Source organism: Anser brachyrhynchus, assembly GCF_964034855.1.
Source record: "Anser brachyrhynchus genome assembly, chromosome: 14".
Lineage (NCBI taxonomy): Eukaryota > Metazoa > Chordata > Aves > Anseriformes > Anatidae > Anser > Anser brachyrhynchus.
In genome coordinates, this window is record NC_137709.1 from 11,116,016 (window position 1) to 11,141,317 (window position 25,302).

Consider the following 25,302-nt stretch of genomic DNA (forward strand, 5'->3'; position numbering starts at 1 on the left):
CCTCAGGTGGGGTGAAGAAAGAGCATGCTTTATGTTAAGCAAGATCCCAGCCCCGCGTGTTGCAATGACAAGTATTTGCGTTCTTTATGCCACTTAAGACCATGATGAAAGCGTTGGCAGCAAAGGCCAGTGCAAGCCCTGCACGTTTCAAGGCTTCTCCTTTCCAGAAACAAGAACAGGAATCGTAGTGCAGCCTGGACAGGGAGGGATTGCACCAGGCACTTCCAAAGCGCGGCAGGTGCCCAAATTATAATCATTTATGGTTTTGTAACTTTGTGCTTTCAAGGGATAGCGAGCTCCAGCTAGGAACAGGAGCCACTGCCAACTGCAGGGGTTTGGAAGAGGGACTCAGACCTTCAGTATCTCAGTGGGAGCCTGAGCTGCCATCCACCCTTTTAAAACAGGACGTTCAGACTGGAGAACATTTCTCACCACGTCCCACCTTGGGCTTGGTCCTAAGAGGTGCTTAGAGCCCAGTGCCCGCTTCCCAGCACCCTTGGTGCCCGTGCTGAGGCTCCCAGCACCCCCTCCTGGCTCTGGTCCCCAGCCATGCCAAACGAATGTCATTAGGAAACCACAGCAGCCGCTGCCGGAGCTACCTGCAGCCTTGCAGACATGACTTCATTGCAGGCGTAGGCAACAGCAGCCTCGGCGAGATCTCTCACCAGCCCTGCAGGCAGCCTGCGCGCAGCCCCCGCTTGCGCCCCCGCCTCGGCAGCTGGGGGGGCTCGGCCTCCTCCGCTGGGCTCCGCAACATCAACCCCGTCCTGAGAAACGCATAAACAGCAAACGGGGCCTCTGGGAAAACCCTGCCAAGTCCTTTCTCCCTCATATAAATATTTTTTCCTCTTAAGTGTATGCGAGTGTGAAATATCCCTCCTTAATCTTTTCTCTTTCTGGCGGAAAGAAATGTTTGTTCATCCCTGGGCAGGGACAGCCCTCACTTTGATATTTAGTGTTTTGCAACCATCAGCCCAAGCAAAATCCATGCTGCCAACAGCGTTTCTTATTGCCCCCAAATCCCTATTGCTCATCCTGCCTCTGAAGCCCGCTGGCACTGAAGCAAATGGTGCCTGCCCCGCTGGGTGCCCAGCAGGACTGGGACGTGACGCTGCTTGGTGCCACCTGGGTGGGGGTCCCATGGGCGGCGGTGTGGACAGCAGCGGGTTAGTGACAGCAGCACCTTGAAAGCAAACTGCTCAGGGAGAGATACTCCCTGTTTTCTGATAGAAGCTGAGTGAGAAAGGAAGCATTTCTGTATGCAGCAGAGACGGGGGGACCCAACACGTCTGTGCACAGGGGAGGGGGAAAATAGATTTCTGTGTAGAAATCTGTTCTTTGGGAAATGTGTTGTTGTTGTTCAGATGTTTCCTTATTCTCCATTCTTTGTATCTGGCTGTCCTGCTCAGGTGGGCCTGGGCATAAGCTGCCATCCCTCCCCTCCAGCACAGGACCTCGCTCGAGGTCGGTGTCTCACCCAGATGAGGGCATTGCTGCCAGCCGCTGGGCTGCGGCAGGATGCATGTCAGCACCGCGGCCAGCCCTGCACCGCAGCAATGCTGAGATAAATCCCTATCAGTCTTGGCTGTAGGTTGTGGTGACATCTCCCCGTAACCCAGGTCCTACAGCAATATCCTGCCTCCACGTGAGTCTGGACTCTTCTTTGTAGAGACAAGTCGGGCTCAAAAGCTGGGGTGCTGAGCTGCTGAGCAGGAAGGGCAGGACAAACTGCTTTGTAGCTAAATATGAGAAAGAGCAATAGCTCCCTCGTGCTGGGATGAGGAACACCCTGGCAGCACCCCAGCAGTTCGATACAGAGAGTTGTTGACGTTGTGGGCTGGTTGTAGGATGCTCTCCCCAGGGATTTGCAGTGCTGGGCCCTTCTCCCCCAGCACCTTCCCAGGCGACTTGAGTGGCTCTGTGTAAACCAGCCCGGTTCGAGCAGGACCTCTTTGTACCCAGCTTGCCATACATGAAGGACAACTGTGCTGTAAACCACCAGGCCACAGGTTTTCCAAGCAGATGTGTAATGCTCTGTGCCCTTGTTGAGCTGGACTGTATTACCAGAATCGGTGCAACCGGTCGTGACAGGGACTCGGTCGATGCTCTGCATGGTCCGGAGGGCATGCCTGTAGAGATCTTTGCTGTGGAAGGTGGGAGGGGAAGGGAGATGCTGGCACGGATGGGCTGGAGGGGTCGGTGTGACGCAGCAGGACTGGTTTTCTAGCACAGACATCAGAGCAGTGTCTTACATTGCATCACAGCCTGGTTTGGGTTGCAGCGAGCGCCGGTAGGGACCTGCGTTTCTCTGTGACGTGCTGTGGCTCAGCTCTCCCCTCCCCTCATCTTCTCCTCGCAGGCACAGGCTGTCCTCTTCTTCGCTGCTTCTGGAAAGTGGAGTCACTTGTGAGCTAGCCAGGCTTTTGCACAACGGAGATATTAGCAGCCTCCCTGCCTGGGGAGCAGTGTCACGGGGGGGGAGCAGTGAGGGCAAGTCCCACCCAAGACCTGGACGTCCTGTTGTCTCCTGCTGAGAAACAAATCCAGAGACAAGGCTGCAAGTGCACACCGAAGCAGATGGGGCAGAAGGGAAGGCACTGAGCTGGGCACAATCCACAGCTGCTGGAGTTAATTCATACCCCTTCAGCACAGCAGCTGAGACAAAGCAGAGCTGCAGGGAGGGGAAGCACAGCAGGAAAAAGAGAGAGCAGAACCCCAGAAAGACATTTTGTGACTCATGGAGCAAGTTCCTCGGTAACTGCACTGCGTGATTTGTTCAGCCCACGTAGAGCCTGGCTGTGCAGTTAGTTCCCCATCCCTCCAGGGCTTCCTGCTGCAGAGGAAGACCCTTGTTAAAAGGGGATCCTCACGGGACCTATTTATAGCGCGGAAACCCTTGCAGGGGAGCCACACAGCCCTGTATGCACATCTCCCCATCCTGGCGATGTGCAGGCTGGTCCTCCTGCCATCCCAGTGAAGCGTGGGGCTCCTCCAAAGTGCTGCTGAGGGGCACAACAAGCTCATGTGCATCCCCATCCAGTCTGCATTTTCCTCCCTGGACCCCAGGGACCAGAGGGGTGCTGACATTTCATCTGCTCGGGTTTGGTCTCAGGCTGGACGGGCTCCATCCAAGCTCCTGTGCTAGAGACAAGCCACCGTTGGATTTCAGAGGGCTAAAGCCAGGTGGCAAAGCTTTGGAGATTTTCCTGTGTGATTTGATGTGCAAAGCCAAAGGCTTGTATCAAAATCAGAGTGATTTTTGGAGACATTTTCTGCCTAAAGGTTCCCTTTACACTGCAAATCTCAGGAGATGAAAAATAATGATAAATCTGTTTGGAAAAGCCAACCTTTCAGCATAGATTTGGACAGCTGCAGCTTACTGAGGGCATGTGTCTGTAAGGAAGCTTTCATCTCCCAACAGATTCATAAATACAGTATAGACTGGAGAAGAAAACTGGAGGGAAACAGAAGGACATTCAGGAGAATGGCTGAAGGGACAGATGGAGGCAACCAAAGAACAAAGGCAAAATGAAACATTGCCCAAAGAGAGTGTAAAACGGTGACAAAGAAACAAACGGAGATGAGAAATGGGCCCTAGGGGAGAAAATGACTCAAACACCAGCAGGAAACTTGGGGTGGAAAGCAAGAGGCTGAGTCCCTTGTAGAAAAGGAGGGAGAAGCTGGAAAGGGATTGCAGAAGGAGAAGAGACAGGGCTGGAAAATGCCACGAGAGCAGGATCTGCATTTCAGTACAGGCAGCCTGACTGGTGCCTCTTCCCTCCTGCGTTAGTGTTTCCTTCTCGTCCTTTTTCTGGTGGTGCTAGCTGGGGCTGGCAGGAGGAGAAGGAAGGCAGGAGGCAGGGAGAGGGGACGGCTTCTGGGTGGAAGAGAAATGCTGGGGAACCGTGGGTGAGAGGGGATGAAAACCATTCATCCCCTCCTCTCCTCCATCCTGAGCTGCCTCTGTCTTCTCGGGACGGTGGGGCAGAGCTGCTCCGACTGGGAGCAGAGCCCGTCCCAGCAGCAGCTCTGGGAAGGAACATCCCGGTGGGGCTCACCTCTGCCGCCGGCCCCGAGCCGCACGTCACACTCACCGTGCTGAGACCAGCACCGGAGCTCGCATGGAGCTGTCAGTGGGAGCCAGGAGCCAGCAGCTGCTGGTCCAAACCGCAGGGGGAAATATTGGCAAAGACGCTGTGTTTTGCCAACACGATGCCTACGTAGGAGCCTGCATGGCTGATGGACCAGAATACATTACCTTTGCTGTGCTAGCAGTGAGTAAAACCAAGAGTAAAATCTCCAAACGTCGAAATGCTCTTTGCTGCTGGTGAAATGCTGGTGAAATGCCTCTCCTAACTTTCCTGATCTGTCAGGGAGGTTTTTCTTGGATCCGAGCACGTGCTCAGACAGTGAAAAGGGAACAGACCCAGGTACAGCCATGCAGCCAGGGCACAGAGCCATCTCCTGCAGCCTGCTGCAGCTCTCGGCTCAAAGGAAGGGTGGCCGAGGGAAGAAGGGTTTCACAACTACGGGTGTCCCAGCAACTAGGAGCGTCCCAGCAGACTTCTGCTGGCGTCATGTGAAAAATGTGTCCTGCACAGCAGTTTTTTTAAGAAAGTGACCCTGTGGAAGGGGTGGGTTGAATCCCACAAAGGGCCACAGGTCAAACGGCCAAGGAAGGAGTCCCCGCTGAAAGCATTGCTTTTTGGGGAACAGCCTCAGCTGGGGAGAGCACCATCATGGTTCAGAAATGGGGGCAGACAAATGCTTGTGTAGTACCTGCTTGTGCTCTGGCTGGCATTAGCTGGGGTTTTTAACTTTTGATGTCCATGAGTGCTGAAAGAATTAGAAGGTGGCTTTTAAAAAGCATTTTTAATGTATTTTCTATTAGCAGCGCCCACCTGTTGATAGAGATGCCCAGAGAAAACCAGTGATGGCCAGCAGATGAGGGCAATCTGTTAGGAATTTCCAAAAATAAGTTCTCTGCCCTAGTACACCATCTGTGTTTCCTTCATTTTCCAACCCTCTCCTTCTGGAGCTGGGGCCCTTGAGTCCTGCAACCTGGTTGTTTCCTAAAGCATCTCTTTCCTCCTCTCGTGTCAGTAGAAGACACAAGGACAAGGCCGTGCCTTTGGAAAGCCCCCTCCTAATCCTTGGCGCAAGGCAGGATTATTTAAAGCAACACATTCCCGACTTCCTCTCAGTCCCCAGGTTCCTTCCCGCGTTGCTGAAGCTTTGTGTAGAGCAGCGATTTCCTCTAACGTGAGCTTGCTTCCTCCTCGGAGCTGCCCCGCTGCCTGCCAAGGCGCGATTAGGGAGGGCGTGGAGCAGGCGGACCTGCTGTTCCGCAAGCATGCGAGCCTCTGCAGCCAGCGTGCCTGCCAGGTACGGAGACAAATCGGGACAGCCGTCTCCTGCGGTGGCCCGGCAATGTCCCTGGCAATAAGCAGGAGGTGCAGCTGCAAGGTGCAGGTGGTGACAGCCAGTTTTTCCCCGCAGGAGAGCCGCAGGAAGGGGCTGGGCAGCAGGGTGGCAGCAGGGATGCTGCTTGGGCTCTGGCACCAGCATCGCTCCCTGAAGTTTTGCTGCTCGTTGGCTGCATTTTGTGTGTTGTCTGGGGGTGTCTCCACAATGCAAGATGTGCCGGCCGGCAGCTGTAGCAAGGAAGGGACAGGTCACCATAGCTCATCTCTCCTGGTGTGCCCACATTGCTCCCTTGCACTGCTCCAGCCATGCTATTTGCGGCACTGGTGGTAACATGGGTGCGTGCTGTGTGGCTAGCATCAGCCCTGGTTTGCTGAGGTGGTTTTGCTGTTAGCAGCTCAGGAGGATGTGCAGAGGGCCCTGCAGCTTCACTGTGCCTGAAGAGACATTGGGCCTCCTGCAGGGAGCCCAGCAGGACCGGGACCTGGGCACGACCCTGGCCATATGAGGGGTGTAAACCTGTTCATGGTCCGCGTCTGGACTGGAGTTGTCCTTATGTACAAGGTGTTCTTGGAGTAACATCGAGATGCTCTCAGCCTCCAATGTCCATTGCCATCCCTGAAAAGCATTTGGGGTTATATTGTGGTGTTACGGAAACAAGGGTGAGCCAGTAGTGCCGAGATGTTCTTAATTCCTCAAGACCTCAACCCTCCCTAAAGCGCAAAGGCTTTTATGTGGGGTGCTTGTTGAGTTACAGGAAGAAATACTGCACAAAAATATCAGCATGTTCCGTGGTGACAAACATCTGCGATGCAGGCACCAGATTAGAAGCTGAGAGCGCCGAGGGCTGCGCTCCGGTGCCGTAACTCACTGCACATCGCGGTGCCTCGCCGCGCGGGATGCGAGATGGAGCCTGCTGGGCGCGTGGAGCCGCGAAGGGCAATGCCTCTGCAAGCGGTGTCAGGGAGTTTGGAGAGGAGAGATGCTTTACAACTGCCAGGTATTGTCATCTCTTGGCTGCCGCAGCAGGAATCTCAACCTCAGCCCGATCCGGTTTCATTTAATGATTAAACCGTTTGTGACTTTGCCAGAGCTTACCTAGAGTGCTGCGAGGTTGTCTGTGAGACGAGCTGTTACGGCGTTACGCCTCACCACAAGCAGGCTGAGAGACCGGGGCGAGATCCCCAGCGGATAAGATAAACCCTGTGCACCAAGAAGGAAACTTCCGAGTTGCAGTTGAAAGTCACTAACTGTTAGATTTTGCAGAGAGTTTAGAGTGATCCCGCCTAATCTAAAAGCAACATCAATGCCCTGCAAAAGCGTTTCATTAACCCCAAACAGTGGTTAAATTTTTCTCCCCCCATTTCCTTCCTTCAGCTGCCAAAAAAAAAGCTGCATTTGCAGAGAGCTTTCTTCCTTCCCCCCTGCTTCTTGCGTGATTCATCCAGGGATGCCACGTTCCTCCGTGGGTGATACAAGAAGCCAGCGCATCACAGCCATCAGTGCAAATAGGGCCAGAGGAGTCGGCGGATGCTAATGGGTACCTCTCTGTACTCCTGCTAATTATAGCATCGGCAAAGCCAGGTCCAAGCTATGGCTTTGCCTGAGGAAACCCCCGGTGATTTTAGCCAGAAGTTCCAATTACTGTTTGTTACAAGCAGATGACTAACAGAAACTAGACATATTAGCTCATCTCGTGCATTTCTGGAGGATTCCTCTGCTGTAACGTAGACATGTATGAGCACGTTGTGCTCAGAAGTCACCCATAAGCTCTTCGTGCTGTTTGCCCTACACAGGATAACGGGGTGCCCACCTTTCCCCTGGACAGAGGTCTGGGACTCCCCAGAAGCACACGTTTTCCTATTCCTGTGTCCCCTGAACTTCACCCCCTTGCTCACATTGCTGCGTTTCAGTCCCTCCGGCTGTTCGAGGAGGGCAGCAGAGGGATGCTGGGGCTCTGCCCACGTCCTGTGCCAGCAGGGTGCCTGTCACCACAGGTGTCCTCATCCCCACCCGCGGCTCCTACGAGCACAGCACTGTTAAAAATAGAGACAAGCTGGAGATGAGCTGCTGAGTGATTAAAGGGCTGGCTGGACTGGTTTGTGAGGTGAGGTGAATAAAGCCGAATCTATGTGTGCATCTCACTTGCTCCACCTTGTATCTCCTTACAAGGAGGTTGTTAACGTCCGACTTCCAGTAATTTATGGAAAGTTCTGCTGTGATTTCCATGTGGACTCCCTCTGGATGGATTCCCGTGCCACAGGAACTTTTCCTTTTCCTTCCACAGGAACAGTTCCTCTGCATGTCACTGGTTCTTTATTGGCCGTTTTAGCGCAGAGCTGGAAACTCCAGGGATCCTGAAGCCCACTTTTTCCTCTCGCCATCACAGTGAGCCCTTGTATCTCAGGCTCAGGTGTGGAGGAATCAGACAGCTGATTATTGATATTCACCTGCTGGTGAGTCTCCAGTAGGCAAGCCAGAGGGCTTCGGATGTCAGTGCTGTCACAACCATGCAACTGATTGAAAATACAATAAACCTGAAAGCCCTCCTGTATCAGACCATCAGAGGGCTGTAGCTGAGCTGCCTGAACGCCTCATAAATAAATAGCAGGGCAGTCAGCCTGCAGAAGCCTTGGGACCATCCATGTTTTAAATGGGGTTTTGGATTACAGCTGGGCTTCACAGCCTGCACTTGCTTCAGGGTCATGATGCCATGAGGTAAGATTTGGCCCTTCCTAAAGAGCAGGGAAATTGCAATAAATAAATCGCTGAAATTAGAACCTGGTGTCCCTTTCGCCTTCTGCCCCTGCCATTTCTGCATGTTTATGGAAGGGGGTTGCTGGGCTCTTCCTCTCCTTTCGTTACCTTCTTCAGGGGTTGTCTCGCTTCCAGCTCCCTTTCTGGGGGCCAGGAGGACAGGTCTTGCTGTTGTCATGTGCGCGACTGGGATTTGCAGTGGAAAGCGACAGGTTCGAGCTTGCAGCCTCACTGGCTGGAAACCCATCTGTAGACAGGAATGACAGGAGGGCGGGAGCAGGGGGCACTGGAGGAAGGGGTGCATCCATCAAGTGCAGCAGGTCACCGTGACTGAAACCATGAGATCATCTACAAGCCAAGCTCCACCTCACAGGGAAGTCTTCTAATAGCTCCGTGGCAGATGCCAACCATTTGCTCACTCACTCACGAAGTCGCTTGCCAGAGAGTAATGCAGAAAAGCCCCCGAGGGCTGATGTGGTGCAATCACCAGCTCGAAGCCGGGCTCTGGGAAAAAAAGGGCCTTCTTGCTGGGGCTGTATTTACCCAGGTGCGATGCCCGCTCCACCCATGGATTCCTGGCAGTCGCCTTCGTGCTGTTTGTGCTGCAAACAGCAGCCTGCTGTGGGGCGGTGTTGTGTCTGCCTGCGATACCATCAGCTGTGTCCAGCACCTCAGAGCACCAGCCTCTGCTTGGGCAGCTGCAGCTTCGCTTTGAAGGAAAGCAAGGTGCAGAGGGAGCTCCGCCACGGTGAAGCCTAGCATTTTCCTCACAGGTTTAGCCCTGGAAAGCCTGGGAGTGTTTATCAGCCCTGGCGCAGGCCTCTTTGCTCCACCCTTTGATGTGGATGAGCAGGATAAGGGAAAAGGAATTCGGCTTCTTCTCATGAAGTTACTCATGTGGGGAGTAAATGTGAATGATTTCCCAAGGTAATTTTGAAAATGGGGCTTAAGCTCCAGAGCCACTTTTGAAAAAGTTACTGCACAAGAGAGGAATAAAGGACAGGCGGCGCTCCATCTCACTTCCTGCCCACACACCTATGTACTCCTCATGTGTTCCTCCCCGATTTAACGGGATGATAGAGCCACTGGGCTTCCCGGGAGTGATATCCTCCAAGCACCAGTATATAACCATGATTGCAGAAAACTGCCACTGCAAGCTGGTCGTGTGACCTCAGCATACACAGGGTGAAATGCACGTGTTTGCTCTTAGGTTACTGTTGCGAGAGGTGAAAAATAGGTTCTTTTTTATTAGATCACATATCGTGGGAAGGGGAAGAGTGCCGTTAGATGTGGTATACTGGAGCCATACTGAAGCCTCTCAGAAATAGCTTACTGCGAGGATCTCCCAGAGACCTAACGTGTCATTTGATCTTCAAAATAAAGCTTCCCATGTGCTCTGTGTGGGAGACAGCACCACGAGGAGACCCACCAGCCTCAGGTACGGCTGCAGTCCTGGGCTCTGCTGTTCTTCAGGCTCTGCTCTGCCCAGCCTTCTCTCCTGCTGCCTCTTTGGCTGGATGAGAGCAGGCTGCTTCCATTGCTATTCAGGAGCCTCCAGGCTTGCTTTGGTCTTAAGAAAGAGAAGTGAGAAGCTACTGCTGCAGAGGAGGCACCCTGTAAGTCCCCAGCTCGGGGGAAAGCTGCTTCGTGCTGCTCTGTGCAGGCTGGGGACATGTGCGGGGAGGATGCCAGCTCCCTGGGGGGTTAATGCCACCTCTGCCTTCCCTGGAGCTCCGTGTGTCCTGCAGGAGGGTTGCTGCGCAGCGTGGCCGTGCAGGAAGGCTGTGACGGGGATGGCGACACTGTTTGCATTCCCATTGTGTTATTTACATGCTCTCTTAGTGCCGCCACTGACACGGAGGGGAAGGACTTGCTGTCTCCAGATGGTTTCTTTGTGCTGAATCATGTACAGTTACGTAAATGCCTTCTCCCCAAGCATTAGGAAACCATGCAAGTCCTCCAGTATCTGCCTTAAGAAAACCTCAAAACCTTATGACTGACTCTTCTTTCTTCCTCTTTCTTTGCTTTCCCCCGTTCCTGCTGCCTGCTCCCTGCAGAGCCCCCCCAGCTGTGGCAGCGCTGAGTTTTCCAGCTGCTGGGGCTGTCCCGAGGGGCAGCAGCACGTCCCTTACTTCCCAGCAGTAGCACCAACACCTTGCCACGTCAACACTTAAAACTCTGAAAGAGAAGCCCTGACATTTCTGGGCCCTGTAGTCATGCCTGAGAACAGAGGGCACCTCCTGCCCTGCTGTAGCATTAAGGTTTCACCACTTTCTCTTTCCATTTTGATTTCCATTCATTAGGGTAACTTGCCTTGCATGCCTTTAGCCTGACCAGAAAAACTGAGCCCTTGAACAAACCCTGGGCAACCCCTGAAATGCCCCCTTGCTGTTTTTGCGAGGAGGCCACATCCCTCTGCGGTCAGTACAGCCACGTGGCAGCAGAACATGAACAGAACAGAAACTGGTGACTCCCTCCTTCCTTCCTGAGCGGGGCTGATTGAAAATATATCACTGAAATCATATCTAGGAACTGCTGCTTTTGATCTGTGCCTGGACGCTCCCACCAAATCCAGATTTGTGTAAGCGATTGACTGATTTGAAACCCCAGGAACTGGATTTCCCCCATAGTCACCTCTCACAGGTAGCCCCTGCCTGGTCCCTTGTCCTCTCTGCCATATCCCGACCCCAAGAAATTAAATAGGTTGATAATGCCCAGCTTTGGAGAATAAGATCTCCTAAGGAGAAGGATTTATTTGAATAAAGAATTTTATTTGTAAGTGAAACGGCATTTGCTACATCTCTGAGTCCAAACTAGCGTTCGCATTACCTCATTAGTCATGTTAGTCATAAACTAGCGCTAGCGTTAGCTCAGGGATCATCAGGAGATGCCAGAGCTGTGCAGGGAGCTGGCTGAAGATCAAGGATTTGGCAACCAGGCTTCTGTCGTGAGCGGCCCTGGCTAGCTGAGCGACCTCGGTCAGGTCCCAGCCCCTCCTTGCAGGGTGGGAGAGAGCACTTCTTTCCGACTAAAGGCAGGTGACGTGCAGCATTTTGAAAGCGAGGGAAATACTTGTGATCTGACGCAAGCAGGCAGACGCCTTCCTCCTCGCTCCCAGCGGTGGGACCACGCCGCGGCAGCACCGCCGGCCACGCAGCAGGGTGCCGGCAGCCACAGGCAGCAGCAGCTCCTTCCTTCTGGGGGACAGCCACGGGGGCCGTTTCCTCCATCTGGCCCCGCTCCGGACCATTTCTGGCATCGCATGGGGTCAGCGCTCCTTGCACGTCTCAGGCTGGGCTTTGCCGAGGAAGGAGAAGAGCAGCGTGGGGGCAGGCAGGAGCGTCGGAGCTGGATGCACACAAGCCACCTGCCTCCTTCTCAGCTTCTCCCAGCAGGAGAGGAAACCCCAGTGGCCACAAGTTCCTGGCACACCAAACAAACCTCTGCGGCTCAGCAGGGCCCGGCAACGAGCAATGGAAGCGTCACTTCCAGCCTCCCCGTGCCTCTGCCTAGCCCTGGGGCAAGCGCAGGATTCACAGGCTGCCTGAGGATAGAGGACTTGGCTTTAAGGTTGCAAACCATTTCCCACATCTGAGGCCATTCCACCCGTGCCCTTGGGATCGGAGATCATCCGCACCCAAGCCTCGCATGGGAACAGCGCCTGCGAGAGGGACAGCCACGAAGCTGCACTTGAGAGGAAGGGGGAGGACATCCTCCTATCTCGCACTCTGCTCCTGCCTCTTTGCCCAGGAAGAGGCCCAGGGAACCGCAACAGCATCACAAAAGCTCACTGCAAAGCACTAACGGGGATGTTCAGTCTCTGTGCTTCTGAAGGGGGACATGGCAATGCCCAGTTTCACCTGCCCTGAGTTCCACCAGTGTCCCGGTCCCTTGTCCAAGGCTGAAAACCATCCTGGAAATGTTTGGTTCAATGAGGCAGAACGTAGGTTACAGCAATCTAGCTGTGACTGTCAGATTGCCCCAAAAGGAGAGATTCTGTGCTCTGAGTGACCACGGGACAGCTGGTCACAAATGCTTCTTTCTTAATACACTCACAGGCAAGCACCTGCTGATGTGCCGCTGTCACCTCTGCTCCCATCCCTGGCCCTTTCTCACCCAGAGGGCCCTTGTTTGTTATTCATACTTATAAATTTGCACCTAAAAGCAGGGCAGGGGAAGCACCTGGGCTTAATCTCTGCCTTAACAGCCCTTAGGTTTGGTTGTCTTGATGGTGGTCCACCTCTGTGTCCTGGGGCTGGACATAGCCTACCTAGCAACAAATCCCAGTGTAGCAGGAAAATGGAGAACTTCTGAGTTAGTGGGAAAAACACTGTTGTAAAGTCATCGGGAGGTTCTATTTCAGCTGGTTGTGACCACCTTGTTACTTAAATAACAGAGTGGCACTTAAGTGAAGGGTTCTTGCTGCTGCAATTCACTGGGAGCCTCAAGAGTCCTTAAGGAAACTGCCACTAGAGCGCCCCTTCATGCCAGCATGGCACCTAATGTGTTTGACAGCCCTGCAAGCTCAGTGTGCTACCCAGAGGGCAGCATCTAGGCATTTCAAAGGAAAATTAGGTCTTTGCGACTTCACAGCTGGCTGGCAGGAAAGAAGAGACGTCAGTGTCTCCATGTATGCCCTTTTTCATGCTACATGACCTGGGCCTGGCCCACAGCAGTGCTACCTGGTGCGTTTCACAGCTTCACAGAATGGCTGGGGCTGGCAGGGACCTCTGGAGATCATCTGGTCCAAGCCCCCTGCCCAAAGCAGGGTCAGTGAGAGCAGGCTGCTCACAGCTGTGCATTTGACTGTGGCAGGCGAGGAGCTGAGGTCCCATCCCAGCACCTTTCTTCACTAGGGTACTGAACGCAGAGCAGACGGAGGAGTGTGCATGATGTTTGAGTCTTCTGTTGTTCCTACGGGAAGAAGGACTTTCTGTTCATTGTAACTTGTTTGATTTGTTTTTAAGTCTGTATTAGTTGAAACAACATCAGAGGAAACTGGGTGTAAGCCCGGCTTAAAGAGAAGTGTATGTTGGCGTCACACCAAGGAGAGGAAGCTTGTGTCTTGCCACAACCCAAGACAAATGCACTGCCTGCATTATCTGGCGTGCAGGGCTTTGGTTATAACAGCACACTCTGTCATGATTGCAGGCTTGCGGAGCATCAAAAGGATGCGTTTTTTTCCATGGTTGCGAAATCATGTTTCTACACCTTGAGAGCATAGGGAGATCCCATATACGTGGTATTCACACGTGGCCAGAATGGGGTTGCATGCAGCTCTGTAGGAATGTATGCAGCTGTATGGGAATGTGCAGTTCTATGGGAATGCGTCCAGCTCTGTAGGAATGCATTCAGCTGTGTGGGAATGCATGCAGCCCTGGGGGAATGCACGCAGCGCTACCCAGCAGCAAGGTGCCCAGTTATCAGATCTGTGTGGGCTGAGTGCCTGTCACTGGCTGTGTTGCAGCTTTTCCACGGAGCCTTGTCTCAGTGCTTCCAACAGTGAAGAAAGTCATTTGCCTTACATCATGTGTGCATGCAGTAGCTCATGTTTCACAGGCAACCTCTCCCATTAAGGCTTCGGAAAGTGTCTTCTCTTTCTGTAGTCCTTCTTCTTGCCCTTATAGTTAACATCACGATTGCAACATTTAAGTGAAGTCTATCAACTGCACAGACTGAATGCACAAGAGCAGCACTTTGCACTATTGTCAGAAAAACACAGCAAAGAAAATCATTTGCCAAAAAAAAAAAACCATAAAACCCCCAAAAAATATTCCGCAGGGCTCCCAGCTCTCTGACAGTCAAGAGTTTCTGCTGGGGGACTACAAGATTTTGCAGTTTGACTTAATAGTTTCAAAGAAAATTGCTATTCTGTTGGGAACCACCTTCAATCTATTAAATGATTAAAAAAAGCAAAGTAAACCATCTCCTTCTGACTTCCCCAAAAATCAAAAAGGAAGCAAACAACCCCCTCAGAAAATCTGGGGCAAGCAAACAAGAGAGAAGTAAGATAACATAGCTTTTAAAATCTTGTTGCTTTGCAGCTGTTCCACATTCTGGCTACTTTCCAGAGTTACTTTGATGATTGACTGCCAGGAAAAAGAAGTCCTTCAAATGTAGGATTTGATGAGGACATTTTCTAAAGTTTCTCACTAAAGGAAAGGAGGATCCAGGTATGGGTTTTAGTGGTGTCATCTGCATCAATTGAAGAGCCGGTGATCTTCACGGAGCCCCTGGCAGATTTGAGTGTATCCTTGTGGTGAGAGATCTGTGTTCCCCAACTGGTAATAAAGGACAAAGAGGACTCAGAGAAGTTTGATAACAACCAAAAAGTGGAGATGGGAAGTTAAGTCAGTGCTTGGCTAGTAGCAAGCAAGCTGGGGATGTGCTAAGGGCTGACACCAACTGGGAAGTTGTGTCAAAGTTTGGCTTGGTTGCACTGGCTGCTGGATGCCTCTTCCCTAGGAGAGCTCAGGGGGAAGGAGTACAAAATGAGCACAAGCCGATGAGAGTGACAGAGGAAAAATACTACTGAGTAATAATGAATCCTGAGCTGACAGATTCATTATAAAATGCTCAGAGACACTGCCAGACATTCCCAAAGCTGCGACTTGTATCTGGAGTCATGGATGGGCTCTGTGGAGGGAAGGTGCTGTGTCAGAGCCCTGCAACAAAATGAAAACAAGTAGTATCACCATGTGTCACCCTGTACAGCCAAGTACAGACAGGCCCTGAAGCACAGGTTTGGGTTACAGCAAACTGAAAGTGTTTTGTTTTGTTTTTTCCGTTCAAATAGGTTTGGTCATAAAGCAGGCAAACTCTGGGACTGATGCGCTCTGTGGTTCCTTCTGACCTATGTTATACCTCAGCTTTTTATCACGCATTAACTGGTTCCTCTTTTACTTCGATCTGTGAAGAAGCAACTGATGGTTTCTTTCATGTTGTTGCACTCTAGGATCCTTCTTACACCCTGCTCTTTTAACGTATTTAAAGATTACAGGAAGAATTGTTGGCAAATGGTAGGTGACAGTTTGCTGAAACATAAAATAGAAAAAGTTTCCAATGAGACATTGAAAAAGCATGAAGGGAAGGAGGGGACAATCTGTAGACGGTCTGCACCAGACTTTATTCAGTCGGAAGACCTCTGTTCAGATGCACAGGCTGTGCAATGCAAGGTTGACAGACTGTCTAGTTCGCCTGGGATGCAGGAAGGCTTTTGCTCTGCCCTCACTTCACCCTAAATCTGGTTGATGCTTGGAAGAGTTGTTTGGCTGCCTTGCATATAGCTACACTGAGCTGAGGACTGAGTCCTAGAGGAGCCCATTTCTCTCCTCTGGCTGTGAAGACAGCCTGGATGACTAGCTCAGGTGGAGAGCTCCACAGCGAGATGAAACCCTGGGCTTTTTGAATTCTCCAGGCTGTCTGAGAGCCTACCTGTGCAGTATCTGCCCTGGGGATATCTGGATTTTGACTCTGTAGGGCTTCTCAGTGTGGACTGGGAATTGGGGCAACCTGAGCAAGAAAGGCTGAAAGCGTCCCCTGTGGGAGCAATCCATCACAATGGACCCCAAAAAGGTGAGTGTGCTGGGGCTTTCCATGATTTCCAGGAAGCACGAGAGATCACTTGAGTTAACTCTACTGCCAATCTACAGCCTAGGGCCAGTGAAGGATTTTTTCTCTCTTCATCCTTCCCTTGAACCTTTGGGAAATGTCCCTCAGGGGCACTTTGAAGTCCCACTGTAACAGTGTAGGTAATAGTCAATTCCCTTTGATTGAAAAGGTAATTTTTATTTTCTCATCAAATCTTTACCCTACAGAATGATTGCTCTCAAGCCTGGCATGTATTATGAGTAATGGCCAGAAGTGATTTCATCATTAGTTTTCCATCTCTTCTAGGACTGTACTGGTACAAAATAAGGGCATGCAAATTACCGATATCGAACTGGCTATGTAGTCAGCAAGATGCACGCACCCGGCCTATTGCCCATCTCCACACATCCATTGCTGTGTGGGATACACGTGGTCCATCCTCTCATCTTGACTGGCCTGTGTGCAAATCCAAGTTTCCCAACAGGCAGCAGTCAATAACAGAGACCACAAGGCTTCTTTAGATGACTTCTGTTTTGAAAATTATATTTTGACTTGTGAACCCGGAGGAATTCAGGGCAGAGGAAATGTTGGAAGAGGTCAGGCGAGCTGCACTCCCTCTGCGTTACCCAGAGCAGCAAATAGCGAGCGTTCCAGGGCAACATCTGATTTTCTGCTTTTACAAGGCATATGTTTAGGAGAAGTGATCTGCTGTTTATTTTAATTGCCATCTTCTAAACGTCTTTTCTGTGTTCGCGCACACATTTGGAGACCATAAATAAGGATTGTTCAGGTTATGCTGTTACTTGGGTAGATAGCCCTGTCTTCTGTCAGTGCTCGGGCAGGTCTGTATGCTGCAAACCCAGTTCCCCTTGTGCATCAGTGTTACGGTGATGTAAATCAGCTAGGTCTAATTCCTTCCTCAGTGACACTAGCATAAATCTGAAGTCACTCCACTGACGTCAGCACTGTAATAGCAGTGTAAAGGAACACCGGGCCTTCTTGGCTTCACAATGTTGCTGCTGATTTACACCAGAACAAGAGCAAAAGTAGCGGGGCTCAGCATGTCCTAGCACTACGTAACTGAACAGCGGGACATGCGGGATACAGTGGTGATGATAGAGAACAGCTCCGCTGATTTCACAGGCATTATGTTGATGAAAATGACTTGTAGCGTCACCAGAGTTTGGGGCTCAAAGAGCTTCATCTAGCAGGGGATAAGTGAAAAAAAGAATAAGCCAATGCTCCCATGCAAAGTGATTAGTCCTATTGCTGGTCACTACTCCAGGAGAGTTACCTAGGGGTAAATCTGTCCATTTATCTTGACAGACTGCTCCCAGGCAGATGTCAGGAAGGATCAGGGGCTGCAAGCTGCAGGCACGCTGCATTAGCAGTAGCTGAAACTGCTGAGGGCCAGGCGGGAGGGTGGGAGAGCTGGCTGCACTTTTCTCCTCTGAGAGGGCACCCACAGTTGTTGCAGGCATTCTGTGCTGGCAGTGGTCAGGGTGTTAATCCTTACACACTTGTTTCTCTGGATTTTCCCACCTTGTCTGTAAAGGGCTAAAGGTGAAAGCCTGGCTGTAAAAGGGGCGCTGGCCCCTTCTCTGATCTCGGGTGGCTTCAGGCAGCAGACTGCAGATTTAAGCAGGAGACAAGAAATGGAAATTTCCTCTTGAAACAGCAGGGTTTCCCACAGTGTCTTGCTGTTTGAAAGAGACTTTGGCTCTGGCTTTCTGGTGGTTTTCTTCTGGGAAGTCAGAGCCCAGTGGCCACTTTGGTGTCTGTCAGCCTTGCTCCATTAAAGCCAGTGGAGACAAACAGATTTACACCCGCTGGTCTGCAATCTTCTGTTGGAATGGGGCCAATCCCTTAATTGTTCTTAAGTGACTTGTAATGGCACGGGTGTGCTGCGAGTGGCACAGGGTGAAATGCAGCCCTGCGTGCTGTGACTGCTCCACCGCCAGCACATCGACGTGAGGCCTGCTTGACTCCAGGGTAGCCTGGAGGTGCCACGGAGCAGGCCGTGGCTGTGAGTGTCCCAGGTACCTCCTACTCTTTCTGGGAAATGGGAAGCCCTCCACTTTTTTCCTGTTTTACACCAACCGAGGCCGCGCTTTCCTCATCTCTCTACCCAGAGCAGCCTCCCCTGTGCTGCCGGAGGTGAGAGGCCCAGGAGAACCTCGGAAACCTGCCAAGAACTGCAGTCCTTCCCTCTCCACTCGCTATCCACAAGGCTGGCTGCAGGCAGGAGAACGAACGCCGTTCTCCATGCTCCTGGCCCCAAGGAGGCCCAGCCACGGCCTGGCGCTGCTCGGAGGCACCTGGCGCCCACTGCCCACACCGTGTCCCCCCCTGCTGCAAGGTGGCCCCGGGGAGATGAAACCAGAGCCAGGGGAGCACGGCCCAGGTCTTCCCACCCTTTCTGCTCTCCCCAGCAGTGAATAACTTAGCCCATGCGTTCACCGGCAGCAAGCCGCAGAGTTTGCCAGTCATGAAACAAAACTGATTGTTGCCATAGGGATCTGGGCTTGAAAGTGAAGCTCATCCAATGCGGGAGCAGGAGAGGACACTGGACTTCTGTGTCCTATCAAAGCTAATCTGCACGGCTGGGGATTCGGAATACCAGACAGTCACTATTATAATAATAATGTCATAAAATATCCAGATATCAAGAAACACGGACTTCTTTGGCATTCTTGGCAAGAGTGAAGTCAAGTCAGGACCTTGGGGCTGGCCTGCGAGGGGTGAGGGCAGTCAGTAGCACCATCACCAGTCCCAGAGCTCTTCCCACGAGGAGCGGTGGCAGTTAAATCACAGCAGTGGAGGAATGCAGGAAACTTAACCTTGCTCTGCCTCATGGGTGTCTTTCCTGAAAGTAGACATGGGAGTTGTTTAGAGAATTCCCTCCTCCTTTCCGGATGAACTCTAAAGCAGTGGCTTTGCCCTTGGAGCTGCAGCATGGTTCAAGTGTCCTTGTAAGCTTACAGGCTCCATCTGTAGGATAGTAGAAGAAGAGCCCTTTGGCTTCAAGCTGATGAAAAAGGGCAGAGAAGCATCGCTGAGAAATTCCAGTTTTCTTCTGGAAAGATTCCAGCATGCTCAGCATACCGTGTTGCAGAATGTCACTGATTTTCTCATTGTTACTTCATATTTGGGTATAGTTTTCTTCCCTGGTTAAACTGTCAGCCCTTGGTCTCATACTGCATGCCTGTGGGGCTGCTGCCTGTGGAAATCACTGGAGTTGTGGAGATGTTATCACTCCACATGGGAAATCTCAGGGATTTTCTAAAGAGCTCCTGATTTGCAAGATTTCTGTGCCACAGTTCTGATAGCCCACAGTGCCCATATGTAAAACTAAATGGTAACAATTAACATATACAAATCACCTAAATCCAGCTGATTTAGCAAATCAGTTTCTCCTCACCTTGGTGTTTAATGATTGCCAGCCCCAGCCCACACTTCACTGCACCAGCAGAAGTAATTGCAGCTCACAGAGGTTTTTTAGAGTAAGAAACATAAGAGGTGAAAAACTTTCTCCTTCTTTTGTGCAAAGTAGAATCCTTCTTGGCAGTACAAAATTCTCCACAGCATGCTTGATTTTATGCTCAGGGTGTAACTGTACTTTCTTAAGTACTCCACCCCAACATTTCTGTTTGTGCATCCCCGACCAGCCCCGTGCACACATCTCCCCCCCCCAGTGTCACCTGCACACCCCAGCCACAGCTGGAGCTGCTTTGAGGTGCAGAGCTTGGCTGTGGCTGGGCTTTTTCCATCTGGGCTTTGGCTGTGCCCTTGAATCTCCCCTGGTGTCCCCCTGTGGTGCTCTGCAGCTTCTGTGGCTTTTGCTCCTTCCTGGTAGAGGTCACAGGTCCCTTGTGGCACTGGGGAGAGTTCCCGTGGTATCTGCTGTTGCAGGGACGGGATGAGAGGACCAGCCCTGCACGCACGCTCCAGCCCCAAGCCGGGCAGGGGTGCTCCCTGCCCCATCTCTGGATGCAGGGGTCAAACAGCGCTCGGTTCCCTAACCGTGTAAAATCCCACACTGGCCCAACCTCAAGTTGAAATAAGTCTGAAAATGTCACTGCTGTTCTGGGGGATTGTCTTGGTACCTGGAGCCACCTGAGTGCAAATATTTTTGCTAAGCTGACTCTGTGTCCCAGGGCTGGCTCTCATGGGGCTGTCATTCCCACCGGGAACCCCTTTCTCTGCATTCCTGCTCTGCCACCTGCTCCAACAGCACCCTGCAAAGTCCTCTGCTCACCCTGGAGAACTCACGGCTCTTCCTCGTATTTGCTTAAGTCAGCGTGCAGAATAAACCCCAAGTTTTGCAGGAGAGATCAGTGGTTTGACATCACAGGAGCCAGGGATACTCTGAAATGGCAGGTAGGAAGGAAGGAAGGAAGGGTGGAGGGACAGACACACATTGCAGGGCAGATGGAGAGTGAAAGGTTTTTTAAAAGAGGTGCTGGCAACTGATACTGTTGCAAATCAACCCTCTCATATTGGAACTTCAGCTTCCATTTGCACAAGAAATTCAGCTTCGTCTTTTATACCCAGAATTCTTCTGAGAGAGGTGTTGTGTTCCCAAAGAACAGGATTTCTTTTTTTATTTCTTTAGATCCATTCTGTTTGCAAATGCTGCCCCCCGACTGTAATCTTTGCCACGTACTTATTAAAATGTCGCTTTCAAATAAACAAAAGCACAGGCATATCTAGTACTTGTTCCTTTCTCTATCTCAAGATTAATTTCCCATTTTTCCATCTAACATGTCAGTCATTCAGGTATCTCCACAATCAAGAGAAAGCCCTGTTCCTTCCTTTTTGTAGATTCACAGATATTAAAACCAGAAGGAAACATGTTCTCATCTTCTGGCTAGCAGACCTGAGCGCGTACGTAGAGCCGCATCTGTTTATTCCAATTATTTTGTGCAAAGAAGTGCTTTTCTGCTTTTTGGTAGGCACTGCAGGAAAACTATTGCCCGGGTGCTAACGCACCCAGCTGTCCCTGCAGAACGGCTCAGCTGCTCAGCTCGCACAGCCCAGGATTACAAGGGCACTGTAGAAACATTGCTGCGGCCCGGGGGGCTGAGGCTTACCTGCCTCGAGGAGGTGCAGCCCGGGCATGTGGTGCTGTGCATGGGCAGGGGGCATGGAGAGAGGTTGCTCCTGGTGCCCATGCACCCACTGGCTCCCTTGGGGGATGTATCAGATGAGTGTCTGAAGGCTAAGGTGGAGCCAGTGGGCATGGGGTACAGCAGGCAGGAGCAGAGAGTCCCAGGGAAGTGTAACCTCTTCCCTGGCTTCAGCATCTGAAGCCATCCTCTATTCCAACCTCTACTATGAAAATCTGATGCATTTTTTTTTTCTTCTCTCTTTCTCACACAGAGATCCCTGGGTGTCCAGGAATGGTTGAGAGCTGAATGGGCCGACCTCTCTTCCTCACCACCCTGAGCTCCTGAGGGCTCTGAAGAGATCGAGTGGGAGCACAGCCTTGGTTCTCTGAGCCTGGGCATGCTGCGGGAAGTGATCGCCTTGGCAAATGTCTTCATTTCAACCCCTAGCCCATCGCGCACTGCCTGAAGGAGAAGCTGATGAAGGATTACTAGAGGGCCAGGAAAGGCTCTACCAGCAGCATTTCAAGCATCGGAGGATGCAGATGGGGAACCAGCACTAGGAGAGGCACTTTGCAGGAGTCACTGCAGAGAAACCAGCTCTGGAAAGAAGCTACAAGAGCCCTGTGAACTGACGGAGGTGAATGTCTGAGTCACCACAAAAGGTGCTGCAGGGTTTTCCTGGCACAGCATCCTTGGAAGGCACTTTCAAAAGGGCAGGGGGGATCAGGACTACGTGGCTGTCTCCAGTGGCTGGTTCAGAAGAGCCACAGCAAGGTCCCTGCCTTACGGCCAGATCAGGAGAGTGGCAGGATGTGCCCACAGCCCCCGTCCACATGTTGGCTGGGGCTCCAGACAAACAGGAATCTGACCAAGACTCAGGGAGAAGGAGCATGGAAGATTGCTTTGGTTTATTCTGTGCTTGTTTCTCCTTCTGTTATCTTCTCTGTCTACCTCTTTTTCTCTTTAGCCCTAAATGTACTGCATACGGGGCACAGACCCACGCAAACAAGCAGGGGAATTAGCACAGGGCAAATCCTGCCCAGTGCAGTTTGCTGTTGCCAGATGGGGCTGACGTTGCACAGTGCAAACACAACCTGGCCTTCATTTGCTCCATATGCCGACAGATCTGCAGCTGCAATGCCTGGACTTCAGCTGGGAGAAAGACTCGAGGCTGGCAATCCTACTTGCAAGCAGTCATATGCTAGCACGAGCCACTCATGGGAGCCAAGTTTAATACCCGAGCCCCAAAACAGCACAGCACATCCGTCTCTCTGCTGTAGCTGTTGAAACGAGCATGCTGGCAGGCTGCACACTCAGCTCCTGCATCGTGGATTTTTAAAAATTCATTCAGCGGAGAAAGAGACAGAGACATAAGGAGTGACAGAGGAAAGGCAGGAAAATGTAGGAAAAAAATGATTCAAAACCGCAGGGAAACTTGCACTTCTTAATTGCAGATGGCGTCCCAGTGGCGGACTGGTGTGTCCAGCGGGGAGGCTGCAGGTCTCTGCTCACCGAGCCTCTCCCGGAGGCCTGGGCAAAATGAGCTGGTACTGACCTGTGCTGGGACCTTCTCTGTCGGGCTTCCAGCTGCAAAACCCTTCCCTCGTGTGCAATCATATTTATTTATTACCTTGCTGCTTGATGCAATGCTGCTAACAGGGCACCCTCCCCACACACCTCCCATGCTGGGTGAGGACACAGAGAGGGAGCGCGTGCTGTGCATCTGTCTGTGAGATGGGAGCAAATGGACAGACAGACAGACACCTGCCCTCCCCTCAGCACTATCTGCATGAAGCACAGTGTTACCAGGCAGGTGACGAGGGCACACAGTGGGTCATGCACATGCAGGGACAAGCAGGCTTCTGTGGTCGAAGTGCAGCAGGTGTAAATGCCTCGATCGTGCCGGATCCGGGCACGCACACGGGGTGTGGGAGCACCTGAGTGTGAGGCACGAGGAAAAGGGTGCCAATAAAACAGGAATGCATTGCTTGGGCAAGCACAAATTTTGGTCTTTGGAGAATTAAGAACAGGTTGGACAAACCCTTGTTGGGAAGGACAGTGGAACAGGAAGGACAGTGGGACAGCAGTTCGCTGCCTAAGCTCTGCGGAGCCCTTCCAGCCCCATGCTCTGTGTGCAGCCGATTTTGTGCAGTGCTTATGCACAAATCACTTTTTCCTGCTTCATGCCCAGATCCTGCCCTCCCAGCTGCAACGAAGCAAACGTCCCCTGCCTTGGAAGAGCCGTGTCTCTGGGCAAGGGGCTTTGTCCAAACCTGTGCTGCTGCTAAAAGGAAATATTCCCCAACCAAAAACCTGTTCCCTCAGAAGATTCCTGGCTGGCTCCAGTCACGTATTATGTACTGGAAACGCTGCCCTTGGGATTAGCATTCAGGTTAGAGACACGCATGGGATCTTTGTAGGTCTTTTTCTCACAAATCCTCTCATGCTCAAGAGCAGTTAGCAATACATGAGATGGATGTGTTTTCTCCAATAATTCATCAGAGTGGCCCCAAAGCAGTGACCTGCTTATTGCTGATTGCTTCCTTGCAGAGTCATAAGAGTTGGATATGGAAGAGATGTATTACAAATCCATCTGCCTATGGACCTTCAGGCTTGTTCCATGTATTCCATTTACTGGTGGTATGCTCAGTCTATTTTTAAATGCATGACACCAGGGTTAATGTGCTGTCCTTTGGGAGGCTGCTCCGTAGTCCAAGTCAAGAGCTGCTATTAGCATTGCACCTGCATTTCCTCCTGAAAATTTCATTCCATTATTCCTAGTGATGGGAATAATCAAATTCCCAGTTATTCCTTCAAATACCCGCTGCTCGTTATGTCCTGGGCAAGCTCTGCCACTTGAACTGCACTCCTCCTGCCTCCCCCACGAACCTCTCTGGCTCCCTGGTTTCTGCTGCTCTGTCCTTCCCATAGTTTGGCACAGAACGAGCCTGTTTGCTGTTAAATCAGAGGTCAGGGGTTTTTGTCAGGGATCTGCACCCAGGAGCGAGCAGTCAGGACCTGTAGCAGAGCCCAGTCTCCCCAGTCTCTTGGAGCTGCTCTTCACCTCCTTGCACAGCACACATGGTACAGGAGCGGGGCAGATGCAGAGAAATGTCTGAGTCAGTGGTGAGCAGCTCACGTCCCACAGGGAGCAAATGCCTGCTAGGGAGAGCGCACAACCACCTCTCCATCTCTGCAAAACGCAGGCTGAGAGATGGGGCAGGGGGCACTTGGGCACCGTCTGTGCTTTTGCTGCCTGGAAATCGGGTCCGTGAGCTCAGCACCGAGGGCACCCCACCGAGGGCACCCCACATCCTGCTCAGCAGAGGGGTGCTGAGCACCAAGGCACGTGGAGTATGTGCTGGGGCAGTCTCACGTGCCGCGCTCGGCCGGAGCACTATTGTGATCGTAAGAGCTCTGTTCTCTCCTCACTGAACAAATTGTTCCTACAAATAAAGAATGAAAAGCCCTCCTCTTCCCACTCGTCTTTTTTACACTATTCGTCAAGCAGTGCTGTGGGAGGGGACAGCACCGGGGTGGGGGGAGCACGCCACGCTCCTGGGGACACCAGGACAGCTCGTGGAGAGGTGCCCGGGGTCACCTGGGGAGGGGTCGAATGCAGGCAGAGCAGCTGGGGAAAGCAAATGGAAAGGGCATGGGAGCAGGGAATCTCCGGGGAGTTTGCTGAGGCAGCTGGGGTGCAGCATCTCCTGGGGATGGGGCTGTGGGACCAGGCTGGAGGGAGCTGAGCAACGCAAGGCATTCCGGGGTGGTGCTGGGCCTGCAGCTGCTGTGGTGTGGGGCAGGAGGAGCAGAGGTCAAGGAAACCAAGGAGGAGACAAAAAGATGAGGGAGGGTGCTGAGACTCCCAAGGGTTTCTCGGAATGATAATAAAGGAATCTGGAGAGTCCCTTCCATGTGGCAGTGTGTGCTCCCAGGGGCTCCTGTGGCCAAACATCAGGTCGGTGATGCACCAGAACAATCCTTAATTGCCCCTCTCCATCCCCAGCTGCTCCCTCCTGTGATTTGGGGCAGGGTGGCAGTGACAACATTACAGCTTTCCACAAGCAATCGTCTGGAGAAGCATTTGGTCCCCGCGCGCCGAAAGAATCAGAACAACACATTTCCAGCAGAATTCATGATTAGACAATTAATCATCCCAATTTAAACCATTGGAGGGCCTGGAGTGCCTTGATACATAAAGATGTTCGAGTCTGTGGTTGTGCTCCACGGCTGGCAGGGAGCACGGGGCTTTAGGCAGCATCTGCACTGCGGCTGCACGCAGCCTGGGAGGGGTCAGCTGGGGGGAGCAGCAGGGAGAGATACCCCGAGAGCCTGGGTGTCTTTTATCGAGGAGTAGCAACAGCCTCCAACTGTTGTATAGCTGTATACACGTCCCCACAGTGCTATAGCTCCACTT

At 52.0% G+C, this 25,302-nt stretch overlaps 2 protein-coding genes across 3 annotated transcripts in view; one reads left to right on the plus strand and one right to left on the minus strand.

Annotated features, from left to right (window-relative positions):
- LOC308177803 (beta-2 adrenergic receptor-like) overlaps positions 1 to 24,351 on the plus strand; it is a 32,354-nt gene extending 8,003 nt beyond the window's left edge. Inside the window, exons 2-3 of one of the 2 annotated variants that reach the window (XR_013939416.1) lie at positions 21,154 to 21,245; positions 23,926 to 24,351. Coding sequence is in view for 1 of the 2 variants with exons in the window: in XM_080555597.1 (XP_080411723.1) it covers positions 21,154 to 21,188 (35 nt within the window). In the remaining variant the exon portion in view is untranslated. Of the gene's footprint in view, positions 1 to 21,153 lie in introns of both variants that reach the window. The other variant, XM_080555597.1, reaches the window with a different exon arrangement.
- UBTD2 (ubiquitin domain containing 2) overlaps positions 1 to 25,302 on the minus strand; it is a 257,761-nt gene that overhangs the window by 175,207 nt on the left and 57,252 nt on the right. The gene's annotated exons all lie outside the window — the stretch shown is intronic.